A 17,675-nucleotide genomic window follows, 5' to 3' on the forward strand; every position below is an offset into this window, starting at 1 on the left:
GCCTGTTTATTCGAATTATTAATTTGTAATTATCATTAATATTGTTCAGGGGAGCTGGCGGGGGTAGAAAAAAAAATAGGAGGTTTGTGCAATCTTAGCAAATTTTAAGGTTGTCCGTGTAATTTATTCTTTTTAAAAATAAAATATGTGAAAAATGAAATAAAAAACAATAGGTAATTATTGTTTCATTTATCATATATAATTATCTATAGGCTACAAGTTTGATAATGTTTTGAAATTTTTTTTGTAGTTATCATTAATATCTTGTATATATAGCAAATTATATGTGTCTTATATAATTAAAAATAATTTTTTTTATAAAAGATTTATTATACTCATGAATTGTGTGTGTAGGCTGGGGTCCATGGATAAAATATGTTTTCGTTCTTTCTGAAAAACTTATCCACTATTTATCTCTTTAATTTTGAAATGTCAATTATTTGTCTCAAGCTTTATTCAAACTATTTTTACCTCTCTCTAAAAATACTATTTAAAGGATCAAAAGTGATGTATTTTAAATTTAAAAGAATTAAAAATAAACATTTCAGAATTAGAGACAACGAAAAAGAAAAAAAAATAGAAATAGAGAGACTAAAACTAAACTTTAAAAACTTTAGCAGTACCAAAACATATTTTATCTTGTATATGTAAGATTTAATTGTAATCAGTTTTTTTTTTAATGAATGGGAAAAAAACCCCATTTTAATCAGTTGAAATTTTTTATTTTATAAAAATATAATATTTTTATACACCTATATAAAAATAATATTTTTTATACAACTGTTGAAATTATTTTAGTTTAATATTTTAAAAGAAATAAATGTTGTTATATATATATATAATAAAATTTCAATTAAGAAATTGTAATTTTTTAGACTAATTAATATATATATTAATCAATTTAAATAATTAAATATTTTTATGAATATAAAAATGTTTTAAAAATATTTCTATAATTTATTTTATTACAAAATTCATTTTCAAAATACTTGTAAAATATATTAATTAGCTATAAATTGTAATTTAACCAGTTATTATCATATAAGCATAACATAAAAAAATATTGTGAATCACATGATTCTAAAGACTAGTTCAATATATTTGGCCAAAAAATGAAAGTAGCAACGAATTTAGCCATTGAATAATTTTCGTCGCAACAGTTCTGTTTCTAACTCGATCTAAATGGTTTTATATTATAACCTTAAAATTTCATCCTTTCGCAAAGGAAATAACTATTATTATCTATTTGAACATTAGAGACTGCAAATGCAGTCGCTACACAACTTAAATTGGCCATAATCTTTGATTCGATCGCTAAAGTGGAATTTAATGAGAAATATAGGACTGGCTAAAAAACTATTTTACATTAGTGACTGATTTATATTCAGTTGCTAAATTAAAAAATTAAAAAATTAAAAATTTCGTAGATGACAAAATTTTTACAAATCTGTCTAAAGTTAAAAATATGATATTTAAAAATGATTTTTTTATCTTGTGCAATATGTAAAATTTAAACGTAAAAAATAGTCAAATTTATATGTTAATAATTAGTTCATTTTAAATATTTTTATTATCATAATTTAAGAAATTTAATATACAAATAATTTAAGTTTATTTTTTCTTCACAAAATGGTTTATACTTCTAAATTTTAAATTTATTTTATTATTAAATTGATTTAAATATATAAATATGGCTTTAATATGTTTTTAAACCCTTAAATTTGACATATAAATTTTGTTGTTGGTTCCCCCAAATTTAAAATTAGTCATTGTTATTTGAAAAAAAAAAACTTGCTTTAGTCCCTCTAGAGACACTAGAAATTTTGATTTTGTATTTTTTTTATTTAACATACTACCACATGTGTGTTTTTCTTTTTAAATATTTTTTTGACAACGTTTGGGCGTATTACATGTGGGTATAAGGACTATTTTTTTTATACAAATTACAAGGATTAAGAAATAAAATTTATATATTATTGACCAAGACCCAATCAGGTCCAACTATAATTGTTTATTAACCAAAACCCAAGTATAATACTAACTGATCAAGATCCAATAGACTCAAAGTATAACTCATAATTTACTAAGATACAATAGATCTCAAGTGTAATACTAATGATTTATCTAGATCTAATTTCGTCTAAATGTTACACTAATAAATGACAAAGACCCAATTATTAATGATTCACCAAGACATAATTACATTTAGGTGTTACACTAATGATTGATAAGACCTACTTATAGACCAATTATGTCAAAGTATAACATTAATGATTGAAGTGGTATACTAATGATTAATCAAAACCTAATTAGATTCAAGTGTAACACAAATTATTGACCAAGGCCTTTTTAAGCCCAACTATAACACTAATGATTGACAACTAAGATTGACTAAAGTTCAATAAAACCTAAGCGTAACATTAATTATTGACAAAAGCCAATAAAGCCCAAATGATTGACAAGATCTTAACATATGTGTAATTTGGTATAGAAGAAGAAGATTGCATAAATTGACACCTTAATTTGGCATTGTTTTCTTTCAAGTGGGGTGTTCTTTCTAGATTGGATTAGCTTATTTAAGTCCTTATGTTTTAGGATATTTATTTGGTTTATTATCCAATTGTGGTGTTGGATTTTACCATCCAATTTTATTAAATGACTCACACTTAGTATTTTTAGAGTGTAAATACACATTCAAAAACATTAAGTGGACAGTTTTGTAAAAGAAAAAAATTTGTAGCTTAATTTATGATGTTAGGGAAGGAAAATACTCAGAAATTTAGTATGCCTTACAAATTTTAAAATTTTCTAGTAATATATTGACAAAAATATAATTCCTTGTTGACATAAAGGTTGTTACTGACGCTTAATTTGAGTTTTTGTGTAGTTTTCCATAATTGTAGTCAGATTAAATATAATTGAATGTTGTGAATAGTTTGAATATGACTTTTAAATAGTTGTTATAAAAAAACAATAAACTTATCATATATACTAATTTGTAATTGAACAACAGTTTAAAAATTCTTTACATAAATTATGTTTAACAAAATTAACTAAAAAGTTAGTTGTAAGTTGAAAAATTAGTTAAAAATTGAAAAACTATTGAATTCAATTATAAGTATTAGATAAAACTAATTTTTGAAATAGTTAAAAAGTGTAAAAAAAAAAATCATGACTTATTTTAAAAAAAAGGATAATCAGAAAATTTGATAAATATATTAAGAATAAAAATAAAAAAATATAAAAAACTAAAAATTAAAAGTTAGGATTTGAAAAAATGCTACTTTACTTTCATCAGTGTTTAAAAGAAATGTTGGAAACTAAAAAAAACTTATTTACTAAATGTCAAATAAGTTTTTAAATAGTAAAAAAAAGTTAAAAATTAACTAGATGTGTGGTCGATGCATATATTATTTGCTCTTTATATTTTTTTAAAAAGCAAATTTTGCCTTTATGCGCTAGTCTGAATTAACATGTGGTGAGCAGGAGCAGTAGCCTGATCTCAAAGTTAGTCTCCTATCTTGGGGGAACCAGTAAACAGTTTTCTTTCAACAGATATAACGGTTCCTTAACTGTCAACGTTTCATTGGTACTAACCTTGGACTGTAGGACTAGGAACCACCAAACCAGCACCAACTTTGGCCATGGCTGCCACCTCCACCACCCATTTGTTCCAAACCAGAATGTTCTTTCCACCTACGACAATTGCACCACTCACTTCTCCATTTTCCACGTTCCTTGGGCCACACCAGAGGCTCCTCTCAAAAGGGTGCAGACGCATTGGTCAAAGACGGAGATGTAGACACTCCATGTTTGTGAATGCAAAACTCCTTCTCAAAGATGGCACTCTCAGTGTCAATGGCAAGGATGCATTAAAGGGTGTGCCTGAGAATGTGGTTGTAACACCATTCACTGGTTCGTCGGCTTTCATAGGGGCAACTTGTGCTGATGCCAGTTCACGCCTTGTGTTCAAGCTTGGAGTCATTCAGTATGCATTTTTCTCTGTTGGGTAATATAGACTTGCAGATAATGTCAACAATTTTCTACTGATTATGTGAAATGGCTTATGATCACTTTCATGGTTTTAAATTGTTGTCCCTTAGCTGCAGTTATGACCGAATCTGCGACATTTGTCTGCAATTTCTCGCAATATTGCTAATTGCCATCCGGTTGTAACTATAGTTTAAAACCATGATCTCTTTGTTTTGCAATTTTGAGTGAATAATGAATCCACTTCATGTGTCCCATTTTGATGCCCGTGGGCTCTTGTAAAGTGAAAGGGTGCACTTTAGATGGTAAAGCGTGGAGTTATAACTATTGATTAGAAGACTTGTCACGGTTGAGTTTGAGATTTTAGTAACTAATAGTTTATTACTTTATGACAACCTCATCTGTTGGCAACTAAAGTGCACCCTTGGAGGCAGGAGGTTTCCTGATGAGTATCCACTTTGGTCCATTGTTCTGCTACATATTCAAGATTATTATTTGCATACCAGCTCTTTTTTTTCTCTCTTTAATTTTCTCAATATGCTCTTAGAATTTAGCTATGTTTTTTCACTTCCGAATGTTTCCAAATGCACTCAAATTCATTGATAATAATGTATACAGGCTGCTTTGCAGTGGACATGTATTCTTATTTAATATAAACATAACATATGAATTGTTTACCTCTTTGTTTATATTATTTTGACAATTTATGTTTCTTTCTTCAAAAAGAAGTTAAAGCTACATTTGTAAAAGCATGAAAGTATAATGGATTCAGGTTCTTAATTCACACTAAGAAGGCAATAGCAAATTCAATAGTAAAATGACTTCTAGCAGTGTGTGTTAAACTCTAAACTAGTACACCCTATTTGGCATGCCTGCTAGGAGCTGTTCGTGACTTAATGTTCATTTTGGTTATGCTTAAGCTTTGAACACAATGTCAATCCACACTCCTGTTGTTTTTGACAGAAAATAAAAAAAATAAAGATAAAATCAATGACTATCTAAAAACTGCTCAACTACATTATAATATGAACTCAATAATCACTATATGTCTCTGGCTCTTTGTATGACAACCTGAATTCTTGATAAATTATTCTGCTAAGTCTGCCTATGAAAATGCTCAAAATGTTAATGCAGCAAAAGTTTTCATAGATTTGTTTTGAGTGATGCAGGGATGTCAGATTACTGTGCCTATACAGATTTAAAATTTGGTGGATGATACCACGAGTAGGAAACTCAGGGAGAGACATTCCTATTGAAACTCAGATGTTGCTCATGGAAGCAAGAGAAGGAAATTCACAATCATCCAAGGAACATAATTCATATTTCATTTTCTTGCCGGTTCTAGATGGTGAATTTAGAAGCAGCTTGCAAGGAAATTCATCTAATGAACTTGAGCTTTGTGTTGAAAGTGGTAAGACTTTAGCATATTTAACTATTCTCCATTTTTCTATTTAAAACTCTGTTCCTCTAACAATACACACGGAGTTGGACCATCTGGTTTCAACATCTTGTCGGTCTAGGCATCAACTCTGCAATTCAAGGAATTAAGAAAGTGATATCATTGAGAGTCCTTTACTTGCAATATGAGATCCTAAGTACCTAAACAACCACTTCTATCAATGAGGTTAAGTCTGGAGTCAAATGACTTCGCTTAATAGCAAAATGGATGGCAGTGTGTGGCAAAACCTACATATAAATCTGAGCCAACTCAACCAAGAAATAGGAAATAAAAAATTTGAAACCAATTTTTCCTGATAAAATTAGTTGTCTTTATTTTTTTGTTCTTGTTCATTTTGTTTGTGAATAGAGTTCTCCCTGAATTTTGTAGGAGACCCAGAAGTAGTTACATCCCAGTTCCTAAATGCTGTTTTCATGAATTATGGAGGCCATCCATTTGATCTAGTGAAGGAATCTATGAAGTAGGTCAGCTATTGAAATATATAGGAGCCAATAAATTTACAACTACTAATATCTTTGTTACTTTTGATTTATACTTACTCTATATGTGTTTCAAACAACATGCAGGGTTTTGTCAGAGCACACTGGTACTTTTTCACTGAGGGAAACCAAACAGGCTAGTCAGTTGAACTTTTAAATCTTATAAGGCAATAAGGGTAGGAAAGTAAAAACCTGGAACTCATTCACAATTTCATTTTGAACCACTTTTTGGGTGCAGATGCCAGGAATGTTAGATTGCTTTGGTTGGTGCACTTGGGATGCTTTTTATCACAGTGTTAATCCTCAGGGAATCAAAGATGGACTCGGGAGGTTATTTCATCTGTTCATTGTAACAAGAATTTAAGATAGTTGATAGACTAAAATTTCTGGCAAACTCAAATGATGAATTATCTTAAATATAATTCACAGGGAAGCATTGATATTTGAGTAACAAGAGAGCTGTTTTCCATTTCATCAGAGTTCATCATATTAGCTTAATTTCTTTCTCATTTTACTGCTATGCCACCCCTCATCTTGTTTTTATTACTTCTTTGAGTTCTAACGACTGGTGAAAAAAACCTTCTCAATTATATCTGTATCACAGTTTATCTGAAGGAGGTACACCAGCAAAATTCTTGATAATAGATGATGGATGGCAAGACACTGTGAATGAGTTTCAAAAAGATGGGGAGCCATTTATTGAAGGATCACAGTGAGCTTCTACTCTTAATCTTTTTTCTTCTGAAAATCAAATGCTTACCTACTGATTTCTTTGAAACTGTAGATTTGGTGGCAGATTAATCAGCATCAAAGAAAACAGTAAATTCCGAGCAGTGGGAGATGTAACTGAAAGTGGGGCACCGGTTAGTCTAAAGGATTTTGTTTCAGAAATCAAGAGCTCTTTTGGTCTCAAGTCAGGTTCCTGTACTTGGTTTTTTTTAGTATATATGTGTATTATAAAATTTTACACAGCCACATACTTATAACATGGCCTAAGAAAGGTTATTACTTGGTGAATGGTGATATACTGATATTAGACAAAAAAACCACATTCAACATAATCACTGTTATTCCTCCAATTAGGAAACTTGACCTTCTATTTCCTTTTATTCAATTTCAGGTATGTCTATGTATGGCATGCCCTATTGGGTTACTGGGGAGGGTTAGATCCAAATGCATCTGGAACCAAGAAGTATGATCCAAAACTTAGATATCCAGTACAGTCACCAGGGAATTTAGCAAATACAAGGGATTTATCTATTGATGCCATGGAGAAGTACGGTATCGGTGTCATGGATCCAGCTAAAATTTCAGAGTTTTATGATGATCTACACAGTTATCTTGTCTCTCAAAACATTGATGGAGTTAAGGTTGATGTTCAGAACATACTGGAAACAATTTCAAGTGGTCTAGGAGGTCGTGTTCTTCTCACTAGACGCTTTCAACAGGAGCTTGAAAAGTCCATATCTACTAACTTTCAGGACAATAGCATAATCTGCTGCATGGCTCATAACACAGACTCCACTTACCAGTACATACCTTAAGCACTGCTCTTTTCTACCAATTTATATCAATAATTGGGCATTCCGAATTAGCAATACCTGCTTTGCAGTTTGCACATTAAGACATGAATCATGCATATTGTATGCTAATCAGTTGGCAGCATTAGTATTTGCACAATCTATGTTGTCTTAAAAAGTTGCATCTCCCCACTATTTGTGGTGTGATATTATCAGGAACTGGACTTGCAAGGATCATTCATCTGAGCATGCATTTTTCCATGTTAAGTGTTCTTCAAGCAATGGCTTAAATATTGATTATTGAAATGGGGAAAAAAAGAGAAAAGGGTAACACAAGTTCATGAATTTTGGCCTTTAGTACTTTTGGTAGGATTCCTCTAACATGCTTTTCAGTATTACCCAATTTCTTATACTTTAATGCATTATTCCCCTGGGATAATAATGTTGTCCCAACTTGGATTTGACAGCTCAAAACAAAGTGCAATCACACGAGCATCTGATGACTATTATCCGAAAAACCCCACAACTCAGTCTCTACATATAGCTGCTATAGCTTTCAACAGCATATTCTTTGGTGAAATTGTTGTACCGGACTGGGACATGTTCTATGTATCCTATGGAATCCTCACTATTTTCTCGACTTTAGAAACTTGTATCCAGAATCTGATTAAATTCTTTAACAAAATTTTCTAGAGTCTCCATGATGCAGCTGAGTTTCATGCAGTAGCTAGAGCAGTTGGAGGCTGTGGAGTATATGTAAGGTAAAAAATATTGCAACATGGAAATATAGAACCTCTCAAATGACTAGTAGTCAAAACATAATAATAACATGAAACTTTGTTTCACTTGGAGAGAAAGAAAGATAGATTGTGAACATTACATATTTTCTGGTCGTACTATATTAATTGCTCATAACACTGACTATCAAATGACTTGGACAATATGTTATAGTATTGAGCTTGCAGCAGTTGAACCATTCCAGATTTTGATTTCGTATACTTGTTCAAAGCTGAATTAAACTTGTTATCTCTATTATCAATTTTCTGTAGTGTTATAGCAGCAACTGACCACAACATGGCACTATGACAAACAGTGACAAACCGGGCCAGCATGATTTCAATGTACTGAAAAAGCTTGTACTTCCCGATGGATCAGTGCTCAGAGCCAGATATCCTGGGAGGCCATCGCGTGATTGTTTATTTATTGATCCAGTTATGGATAAGAAGAGGTACATCCTAAATTTATAATGCATAAGATTTTGACACATTTGCTGATTTACAATCTTCTTATCACTTTTATGATTTCATATCACAGCCTTCTCAAGATTTGGAACTTGAACAAATGTGGGGGAGTTGTAGGCATCTTTAATTGCCAAGGAACAGGTTCCTGGCCTGGCCTTGAAAGTAATGCTGAAGAAGACATCACTTTTGAGCTTTCAGGCAAGGTCTCTCCCTCAGATATTGAGTATTTTGAAGAGGTTTCAACAGGTCCATGGACTCAAGATTGTGCAGTTTTTCGCTTCAATACAGGTATGGTTTCAACTGTTTTGACAGTTCAGCAGGTCCATGCAAAGTATGATATGGTTTACCTTTTGCACAAGTAGCCATGCTTCATGTTAGTCACTTAGCAGGATGGTCAATGGACTATAGGTTTCTGTTTGAAATTTCAGGTTCTCTGACACGACTATCTAAGGAAGAATCATTTGATATCACATTAAAAGTATTGCAGTGTGAAGTGTTTACTGTATCTCCTATCATGGTAGGGGCTACACATCATTCATTCTTTTTATAAAACTACTAAAACTGAAGTGAACCTTTTTATGTGATATACACAGGTTTACAATCAAACTATTCAGTTTGCACCAATAGGACTAACAAACATGTATAACTCTGGTGGAGCTGTTGAAGCAGTTGACTCCAGTGATTCTTCTGGATCTAAAATACACATAACAGGTAGAGGAGGAGGTGACTTTGGAGCATACTCCAACTTAAAACCAAAGTCTTGCTATGTAAATTCTGAAGATTTGGAGTTCCAATTTAGAGAGGAAGATAATTTTTTTGGAGTAACAATTCGAGCTAAAACCAGTTCATGGGAAATCACCATCTGCTACTAAGACCATATTTTTCATGACAAGGCACAATCCCTTGGCTGACATTATCAATAAATTATGCTTGCAAAATCAGTCTTCAAGAGTAAATTTTATTATGGAAAAGCTAAATTGGGAGGGTCTAAAGTCTACTCCCACCGGCCTTAAATATAAGAAAAAAAAAACACTTTTCTCTCTCTCAAATATAAATTTTTTTTAATTAAATTTATCTTATTTAATGTTATTATTTCTAAAATATTCTTTATTTAATTAATTTGTTAGTTTCAATGAATTTTTTTAATTCTTGATATCAAGATCCACTCCTTTCATGATTTCTGTGGATACTAAGCCTACACCAAACAATGGAGAGTGCTCATGAAAGGAAGAAATACTTTTTAACACAAATTTGAACTTGTTCGTTGACATAGAAGAGCTCTTGATTTTTCAGTTCGAAGGAGTTGTTGCTTCATTTGTGTTCATCAAATTGTTTTTAATTTTTTCCCTTTAAAATGTTAAGATTCAAACAAATTTTTGGGTTCTCTTGGGCTTAGGAGCCCCATACAGTTAAAAAAATTGCAATGTGTTTGATCCGAGACTAGTTACATTTTATTTGTGTAAATGTATAATTTTATCCACAAAAGTGGTAACCTGTGTTAATATGGTCCTTATGAGTTTGTGAGTATGTAATTTCATTCCAGAACATATAAGCTTTATGACAAATTAGACCTTCTAACATAAATTTGACCAAATTTGATTGAGGACTAAATTGTATAAAGTAAAGGTTAAAATATTTTTTTCACCCTCAATTTATTATTTTGATTTGATTTGACTATCTAATTTTTTTAGGTTCAGTTTTATCTTCTAATTTTTTAAAAAGATTATTCCGTTTAACACAATTAAATCTCAGCTCACTTAAGAAAAGAACATGTGAAGTCACGTGGATTCAGCCGTTATTAAACTTTATATTATTCATTTGATGCTTGTTCACTTTATATGATAAGAATAATCCTAGATGCATTAAAAGAATTCTACATAATTTGAAAATTTATTTTTGTAATTCACGCAAAAGGATACTATTTTTATTTACATGTATTTTAGATCTTTCATAAAAAAAATGTATTTTAGATCATATCTAGTTATATTCACCTCAAAATATAAAATAAGATAATAAATTTATTTTCCAAGAGATTATTCGATGCACAGCAGATAATATAAGAGTTTATCATATACTTATCTTACTCTTATCTAACTTTTTTCATCTTCAAGTAAAGAAAAAAAAAAACTTCTGTGAATCTTATATCTTATCCTCAATTATTTAATTAGACTAACTAAATTACAAATTGCGGAACTTCTGGGCCTAGAGGGCCAATATTCTAGACTCAAACACGCCAATTACTTAACACATCCCATATTTTGCTTGATGCACCTCCAAAGTTTCTAATATCTCCTTTTTACCCTTCTTATTCCTCTCTCCCACCACCTCCCTCCTAAACCACCACTATGGTGCGACCACCACTACTCATCCCTTCTTTTCTTTGCTCACACCACCATCGCCACCTAAACGCATCTCACTAATGCCTAGATTTGTGCACCCTTCTTTGGAGGTGCGTTAAGTAAAAAATGGGTGCAAACACGTATCAAACGTATAGTTGTAGTATAATCTTAAAAGAGAGAAGAAAGGAAGTGATAAGGGAGAGGGAAGGAATGTGGGAAAAGTTATTAGATAATTCAGGAGTATTAAATTTCTATGGTTTCAATTAATCCATGACACATATTTAAATTTTTTAATCTAAAAATATTAATAACACTTAATTATATACTATTATCATGTTTTTTAAATTATATATCATATTATATAATCTAGAAGTAGCTAATAATAATTTATCCAAAATGTGGAGAGAGAAAGTGGGTATAGTATAACGAAAACGTATTCCTTTGCCTCACCTGGAACTGTTTAAATTTAATTTTGATTCCTAATCATCATTTTCCCTTCTTTTTATTCTCTGCACAACAATTCGAGATTCCAACCATCGATCTCAATTTTCAACCTTAACCTCTAAGAATGTCTTACGCTTATCTCTTCAAATACATCATCATCGGTGACACCGGTAATTTTCAATCACTCTGATCTCGCTTTCAATTCCCTCAATTCAATTCCGATTCGACTTTGGCGTTTCAATTCTTAAACCAATGATTTGATGCATAACATGATAGTTAAGGAGATTTGATTGTATTTCTCTGCTCTTATGAAGGGTTCCAATTCTAATATTCTATCGTGTGTGGTCACAGTTATGTGTTTCTCCAAATATCATTATTATCTTCTAATGAGTTACATATTGAAAAAATAAAATAAAAATATGATAAAATTGTGAATGCTTTTTATTCTGTGGTTGTGGTAGTACCTGCTTCTAAACACTCCTCTGCTTCACATGATTTAACTATACTGGACTCTTTATTCAAGCTGTGATTACAATCAAGGTTGTCAAACTCTCAAGTTAACTAGTATACTCATAGAGTGTATGGTTCTAGGTAGAGAAACGTCAAACTCTTTTTTGGATAAACTCTCTGAATCAAGAACCAAGTTTGAAATCAAATTATTTGAAGAAATTAACTCCTCTTTGAAATGTTTTCACCTTAGGAACTTATATTTTTATGAATGATTTGGTAATTTATGTAGTTTATTCTTATTTAGTACTAATGTACTATCACATCTTATTATTGTGGTTTGCTACTTTGCTTTATTAAGCAGTTGAAATGTTTGATTACTGTTGTGTTAAGGGTATTATGTTATGCATTACAAATAGGTTTAAATATTATTTTTTATAATAGGTAAGCTCTTATGAGTCTACGAGTTTATGCAAATTCTTGAGTTTGACAACCTTGAATCTTGATTACAATTTTATCTTGGAATAGAGTTTTCTAATTTAATGTATACTTTATTGTTGTTTACATTTTGTTAACTAAAAATATGAAACATTAAATGTTAGTACATTATAGTTTGTTTGTTCCTTTGTTCTATCGGTGTATTTTGGTTACCATGTATATAGTAGTTCATGTGGAGAGGACTGAGTCTAGCTCTTCTTATTTATTTATTTATTTATTTCTGGTTTCTGCAGGAGTTGGAAAGTCTTGTCTTCTACTTCAATTCACGGACAAGCGCTTTCAGCCCGTCCATGACTTGACCATCGGTGTTGAATTTGGTGCCAGGATGATCACAATTGATAACAAGCCAATCAAGTTGCAAATATGGGATACGGTTTGTTTAACCCTTTCACAGAGCTTGGACATAATACAATTAGTTCAAATTTAGAAATTTGTGAAACATTTTTGTGATCAAATATAGCCCAATTCACCTAGTAGGATAAGTATTGTTGTTTCATTTGTTGGTGTCAGTAATTGTCTACACTCCATGGTGGTGTCAGCTTAGATTGATTATCCAGATTTTGCTGGTGGAATATATTTTTCCTTAGTTGCTTGACTTATATAGTTTGTGTTTAAGGCACTGAGTTTCCTCGTAATATTGCAGGCTGGTCAAGAATCATTCAGATCTATTACAAGGTCTTATTACAGAGGGGCTGCAGGTGCATTGCTTGTTTATGATATAACCAGGTATCCTCTGATTTGCACTTCTACATTGAAATGCTAAAATAAAATAATTAGTTTCATTTATAAAGAAATTACTTTCTTTTAGGAATCTAACGTCTTAAAAATAAAGTGTATATTATGTAGCCCAGCACTTCAGAGATGATATATAAATCATTTTAATCAAAATGATTTCTTTTTATTTCTACAAATAATCTTTTTAAACACAATTGAAGTGAATTTTAAACTTAGTCATATGAAGATATGATGTGCTCTTCTAACAAATATCCTTATATTGAAAAAGTATATTGGTAGAAAACAGCATTTTCTAAGTTGTTGTTTGCTGAGGAGATACATGTTTCTGAGCTTAATCAGCTTATTTAATTTGATTGGGGGTAATTTGGTGCATCCTTGTTTATGTGGTTGTATATGAGGATTTTGTGTTCTTTATCTTGAATAAGGCGATAAATGTTGTTGACCTGTATTTACCAATAGGAGGGAGACATTTAATCATTTGGCTAGCTGGTTGGAAGATGCAAGACAGCATGCAAATGCAAATATGACTATTATGCTGATTGGCAACAAGTGTGATCTTGCTCATAGAAGGGCTGTAAGCACAGAGGAAGGCGAGCAATTTGCAAAGGAGCATGGATTGATCTTCATGGAGGCCTCAGCAAAAACTGCTCAGAATGTTGAAGAGGTCAAAAGTCACATCATATAACATCTTGAATTTTTTTTTCATCTATCTCCTCATCCTCACTCCCACAAGAAAAGTCAGATTTCCAACATATCTAAGCTTATAGGTTAACTGCATGCTAGGTGACACACTAATAGTAGATCTACGCCCATCCAGCAGAAGCTACAAAGAGTTGCTTGTGTTGTTTTTTTTTTTCCTTTCAAATCTGACGTGAAAATAATAATGAGACCTGAGTTGGGGATGTGTATCATAGCAAACCATAAATATCTTGGAAAATTATCTATATGGAAGTTTTGATATAGCCTATCCTCTTGCAGGCATTCATAAAAACAGCTGCAACCATATACAAAAAGATTCAAGATGGAGTTTTTGATGTATCAAATGAGGTCAGTTTCTTTCTTTTCAGCCTTTTGTCATTCTTTACCTCCGCATCACTTTTATGGAAATTTCACATTATTTATATTGGAATATGGACTATGGAGAATTAGTGGGATATTTAATTTCAGTCTACCTTGTGTTTTTACAATCTGTGGATGCATTTTGGGGATAATGATTCGAAAGTGAAAAACATTCTCCTGATTCAAAGAGCAAATACTTAATATGCTGATAAATTTCGTGTGGTTTCAGTCTTATGGAATAAAAGTAGGATATGGTGGAATTCCTGGACCTTCTGGAGGTAGGGATGGCCCTTCTGCTTCGGCTGGAGGTTGCTGCAGTTGAAGAGAACCTATCAGAACCTATCTGCATCAATGTAGTCCTTTATGTCTTCTCTTCTTTTATTTTGGGTTTGGATATGAAGATATATATGTTCTACGTCCATTCATAAAATCAGATAATTGTATAATGTTTTCTTTTTAATCTTGACTTTGTTTCTTTGACGTGAACTGATAATTTGTCTATATTTGTGTGCATAGTTAATTGATCTGTTGTTTCATTTTTATTATAGTGTGTTACTGTGTTTAGTTAATTGATCTGTTCTTTCATTCTTCTTATTTATAGTGTGTTTGGTTCTCTGCTTTGATAACGCACGTTCATATTAATTTCGTCCAATACGCATAAGCGAGTAATATTTCTTCCAAAGATGTGTCAGGTGACCTGACATTGGATGAGAAGCCAAACAGCATTTAGTTCTGTTGAAATATTAAGTTATAACCTTTTTACTCTGGCTGCGTGTAGGAGTTTGTTAAAATTTGCATGACTTCTCAATTCTGGGGTGGAGTAATTTGTAATTTCTCCTGAGAAGAATAGTAAAGGATCTTTTGACTTTACCATCTGAAACAGTTTTGTTTTTTACCATACAACAGCACTACAACTTAACCTTGTTTTGTGACTGAGAAAGTCAAAGTGTCATTCAAGTCCAGTAAATGCTGAAATGTGAAGCTGGGTAAAACATTTTTGACATTTAATTACCCAAAACATGACGGATGAGCTATTCATAAGCTATTGGTAGAATTCGTTGCAGTTTTACAACCACATAAATTTCTAAAGACACTTGTATTAAGTATGACATTTTGCATGAGAAAAATATATTTGAGACTTAAAATTCTGAACATTAAAGGGTTTGATATACGTTGAAGGATAGTCATAGCATAAACAAAACAGAACAAGGGATTTGATAATCGATGCGCAAAACAAAATGCTTTAGAGGTGAAGTGGGGGGGTTGGGTTATGAGCCTAATTATGGGGTAGTGCGTGAGATCAAAATTTGTCTATTTATTTTGTAATAAATCTTATAACTATTTCGTAGAGTGAGTATTTTTGTGTAATTTAAATATTTCCTATTTTTAGCTAAAAAAATACAGCTCAAGAGGAAATGGACATAGAGGATAATGTACTAATCCACTTTTTAACGTGTTTTTGGGCAAGACTTTTGTTTTCGGGTCATCTATTCATGACTTTGTCTCTATCTTGTTTATGTTGCATGATGTTTATAGAACTTGTACACCATGCAAAGAACTTGCTGAGGGTGTTAGCTAACTTCAGTTTTCGTTTAGTTGCTGAAATCAAACTCTACGTAAGGGACATATTCTGCTCATGGCATTTTGAATCTAAAACACCAACTTCTATTTATGCGTCGAGTCTATCTCGGCAACATATGAAAAAACTAGCATGAAAAGTATTTTGGAAACTTACTTTGATTATTCATGTGCATAACCAAAAAAAAAAAAGTAATAACTATACTGATGAGAGAAATTAAAAGAATTGAAATTTTTAAAAAATATTTGAAAAATTAATAAGAATATTTCTCATTAACGTTAGGGATAATTTCAGAAAACAAAAAATTTAAGAAAATTTCATATTATCAACTAAGTTAAGGAAATGGATTCAATGACTTTGAGGAGGAAAAGTCACTATAACTTCTGGGTAGGAAGTCATTGTGACTTTTCTCATTTTTAGGCTATTGGATTAACTTGATGGTCTAAATTTTGTCACTTGTATTAAAACTTATTTTTAATTTGATTATTTAGCTTTATATTTTTAATATTTTAATACCATAAAATATACTACTAAGCATAAGCATGTAAATTAATTAGTGCAAGAATTATTTTAGTTTAACTAATAGTTTGTATTGTTCAAGTTGTTAGAATTTTTTTACAATTATTAAACTTTCAAAAAATTCATCAAAAAAGAAACCCAATATTTTTCTTTTTTACACACATCACTGGTATCTTTCATGTTTCATGAAAGTAATGTTGCTCAAGTAAGATTGTTATGAATGGTAAAATTCTCCTTGAAAACTAAACTACAGTTTAAATTGAAATAACTCTCCAATTAATCTACAAATTCATTAGTATTTTTTATGATATCAAAATATAAAATTTAAATTAATAATTAATTACAAAATCTTTTAAAATAAGTAGCAAAATTTAAACTATCAGATTAATCTAATGGTTTAAAATGAAAAAAAAGGTCACTGTGAGTTGTGACTTTCTCTCCACAGAGTCACTTCCTTATTTTTCATTCAATTGTTGGCGACGTATTTAACAAGATGTCATTATATAAATCATTATTTAGGTTGTTGCTTACTTGTAAAAAATAAGAAAAAAATCACTCTAACTTTCTCTCTTCAAAGTCACTGAATTTGTGTCCCTAAATTAATCAATTTCTTTAATCTTATTAGATTTTTTTAAAAAGAATCGGAGAGAATATTAATTTTATAACCCAAATAATTAGATAATTAGTAGAGAACTAATGCCCAGTCACATTTTCTTTTAAAAAAATTATAATGGAAGTTCCAATTATTAGTTGGAATCAAAGCATTATTACTGTATGAGGATAGATATGTAGGATTATGGAACTGGGGAAGGGAGGCAAGAGGATCTCACGATTGCATCGACCTCAGTGGTGGACTTACAGTCACTTCAGGGTGTACACCTGCATTTTCTTATTTTTTAAAATTTACTAAATTTATAAATAAAATTTTATATTTTTATATTTTATTCATTTATATTTATATAATTGAATTCACTGATTTTATTTTTAATAATTTATATTTATTGACTTAGGGTTAGATTCGTCATTGATCGCCATAATTCTCATATTCCCTCCTTTTTAGGGATTTTTATATGTTTTATTTTTTCCCAAACCCCCAAACAAATGATGCATCCATCAAATCCTGTGAGAAACAAATGTGGGTCATGATTGATAACGCCTTAGTGAAGAGCCGTCAATATTCCTTATTGCATGAAACTTTATGACAAAGACAACGTATGATAATGCCTTAAGGGCAGGGAACTTGTGAAAGCGCCATGACAATGTTTGATCCATTAATTTTAACAACATGATGAGGTTGAGAGACCATTTTTCTTTTTTTGAGAGGGGGTTGAGAGACCATAGGTTGTAATGTTTTCTAATTTTTCTT

At 31.1% G+C, this 17,675-nt stretch overlaps 2 protein-coding genes across 4 annotated transcripts; both read left to right on the plus strand.

The window, feature by feature from the left end:
• Nucleotides 1-3,449: 3,449 nt before the first annotated feature.
• On the plus strand, nt 3,450-9,679 carry LOC100819413 (probable galactinol--sucrose galactosyltransferase 2). 2 transcript variants are annotated; one of them, XM_006586737.3, is made up of 14 exons: nt 3,450-4,009; nt 5,160-5,401; nt 5,819-5,909; nt 6,016-6,064; nt 6,167-6,258; nt 6,533-6,640; nt 6,713-6,841; nt 7,049-7,459; nt 7,916-8,057; nt 8,142-8,209; nt 8,542-8,676; nt 8,763-8,977; nt 9,118-9,206; nt 9,283-9,679. In XM_006586737.3, the coding sequence occupies exons 1-14, from the start codon at nt 3,645-3,647 to the stop codon at nt 9,559-9,561; spliced, it is 2,415 nt and encodes an 804-aa protein (XP_006586800.1). In that variant the 5' UTR covers nt 3,450-3,644; the 3' UTR covers nt 9,562-9,679. The 2 variants fall into 2 exon arrangements, with proteins under 2 accessions (XP_006586800.1, XP_003534998.2); XM_003534950.4 differs by having other exon boundaries at nt 3,450-3,988.
• A 1,738-nt stretch (nt 9,680-11,417) lies between these two features.
• Nucleotides 11,418-14,779, plus strand: RAB2 (guanine nucleotide regulatory protein). Of its 2 annotated transcripts, none has more exons than NM_001251238.2 (6): nt 11,418-11,642; nt 12,651-12,790; nt 13,061-13,143; nt 13,612-13,816; nt 14,131-14,199; nt 14,441-14,779. In NM_001251238.2, the coding sequence occupies exons 1-6, from the start codon at nt 11,597-11,599 to the stop codon at nt 14,531-14,533; spliced, it is 636 nt and encodes a 211-aa protein (NP_001238167.2). In that variant the 5' UTR covers nt 11,418-11,596; the 3' UTR covers nt 14,534-14,779. The 2 variants fall into 2 exon arrangements, with proteins under 2 accessions (NP_001238167.2, XP_025979398.1); XM_026123613.2 differs by lacking the exon at nt 11,418-11,642 and adding an exon at nt 11,943-12,063 and having other exon boundaries at nt 14,441-14,753.
• Nucleotides 14,780-17,675: the final 2,896 nt, after the last annotated feature.

Source organism: Glycine max, chromosome 9 (assembly GCF_000004515.6).
Source record: "Glycine max cultivar Williams 82 chromosome 9, Glycine_max_v4.0, whole genome shotgun sequence".
NCBI lineage: Eukaryota > Viridiplantae > Streptophyta > Magnoliopsida > Fabales > Fabaceae > Glycine > Glycine max.

Coding starts and splice junctions, on each gene's coding strand:
- LOC100819413 (XM_006586737.3), top strand. CDS start 3,645: ATGGCTGCCACCTCCACCACCCATTTGTTCCAAACCAGAATGTTCTTT. Junction 6,842..7,048: donor AAGAGCTCTTTTGGTCTCAA/GTCAGGTTCCTG, acceptor ATTCAATTTCAG/GTATGTCTATGTATGGCATG. Junction 8,058..8,141: donor CGGACTGGGACATGTTCTAT/GTATCCTATGGA, acceptor AAAATTTTCTAG/AGTCTCCATGATGCAGCTGA.
- RAB2 (NM_001251238.2), top strand. CDS start 11,597: ATGTCTTACGCTTATCTCTTCAAATACATCATCATCGGTGACACCG. Junction 11,643..12,650: donor CATCATCATCGGTGACACCG/GTAATTTTCAAT, acceptor TGGTTTCTGCAG/GAGTTGGAAAGTCTTGTCTT. Junction 13,144..13,611: donor CTTGTTTATGATATAACCAG/GTATCCTCTGAT, acceptor ATTTACCAATAG/GAGGGAGACATTTAATCATT.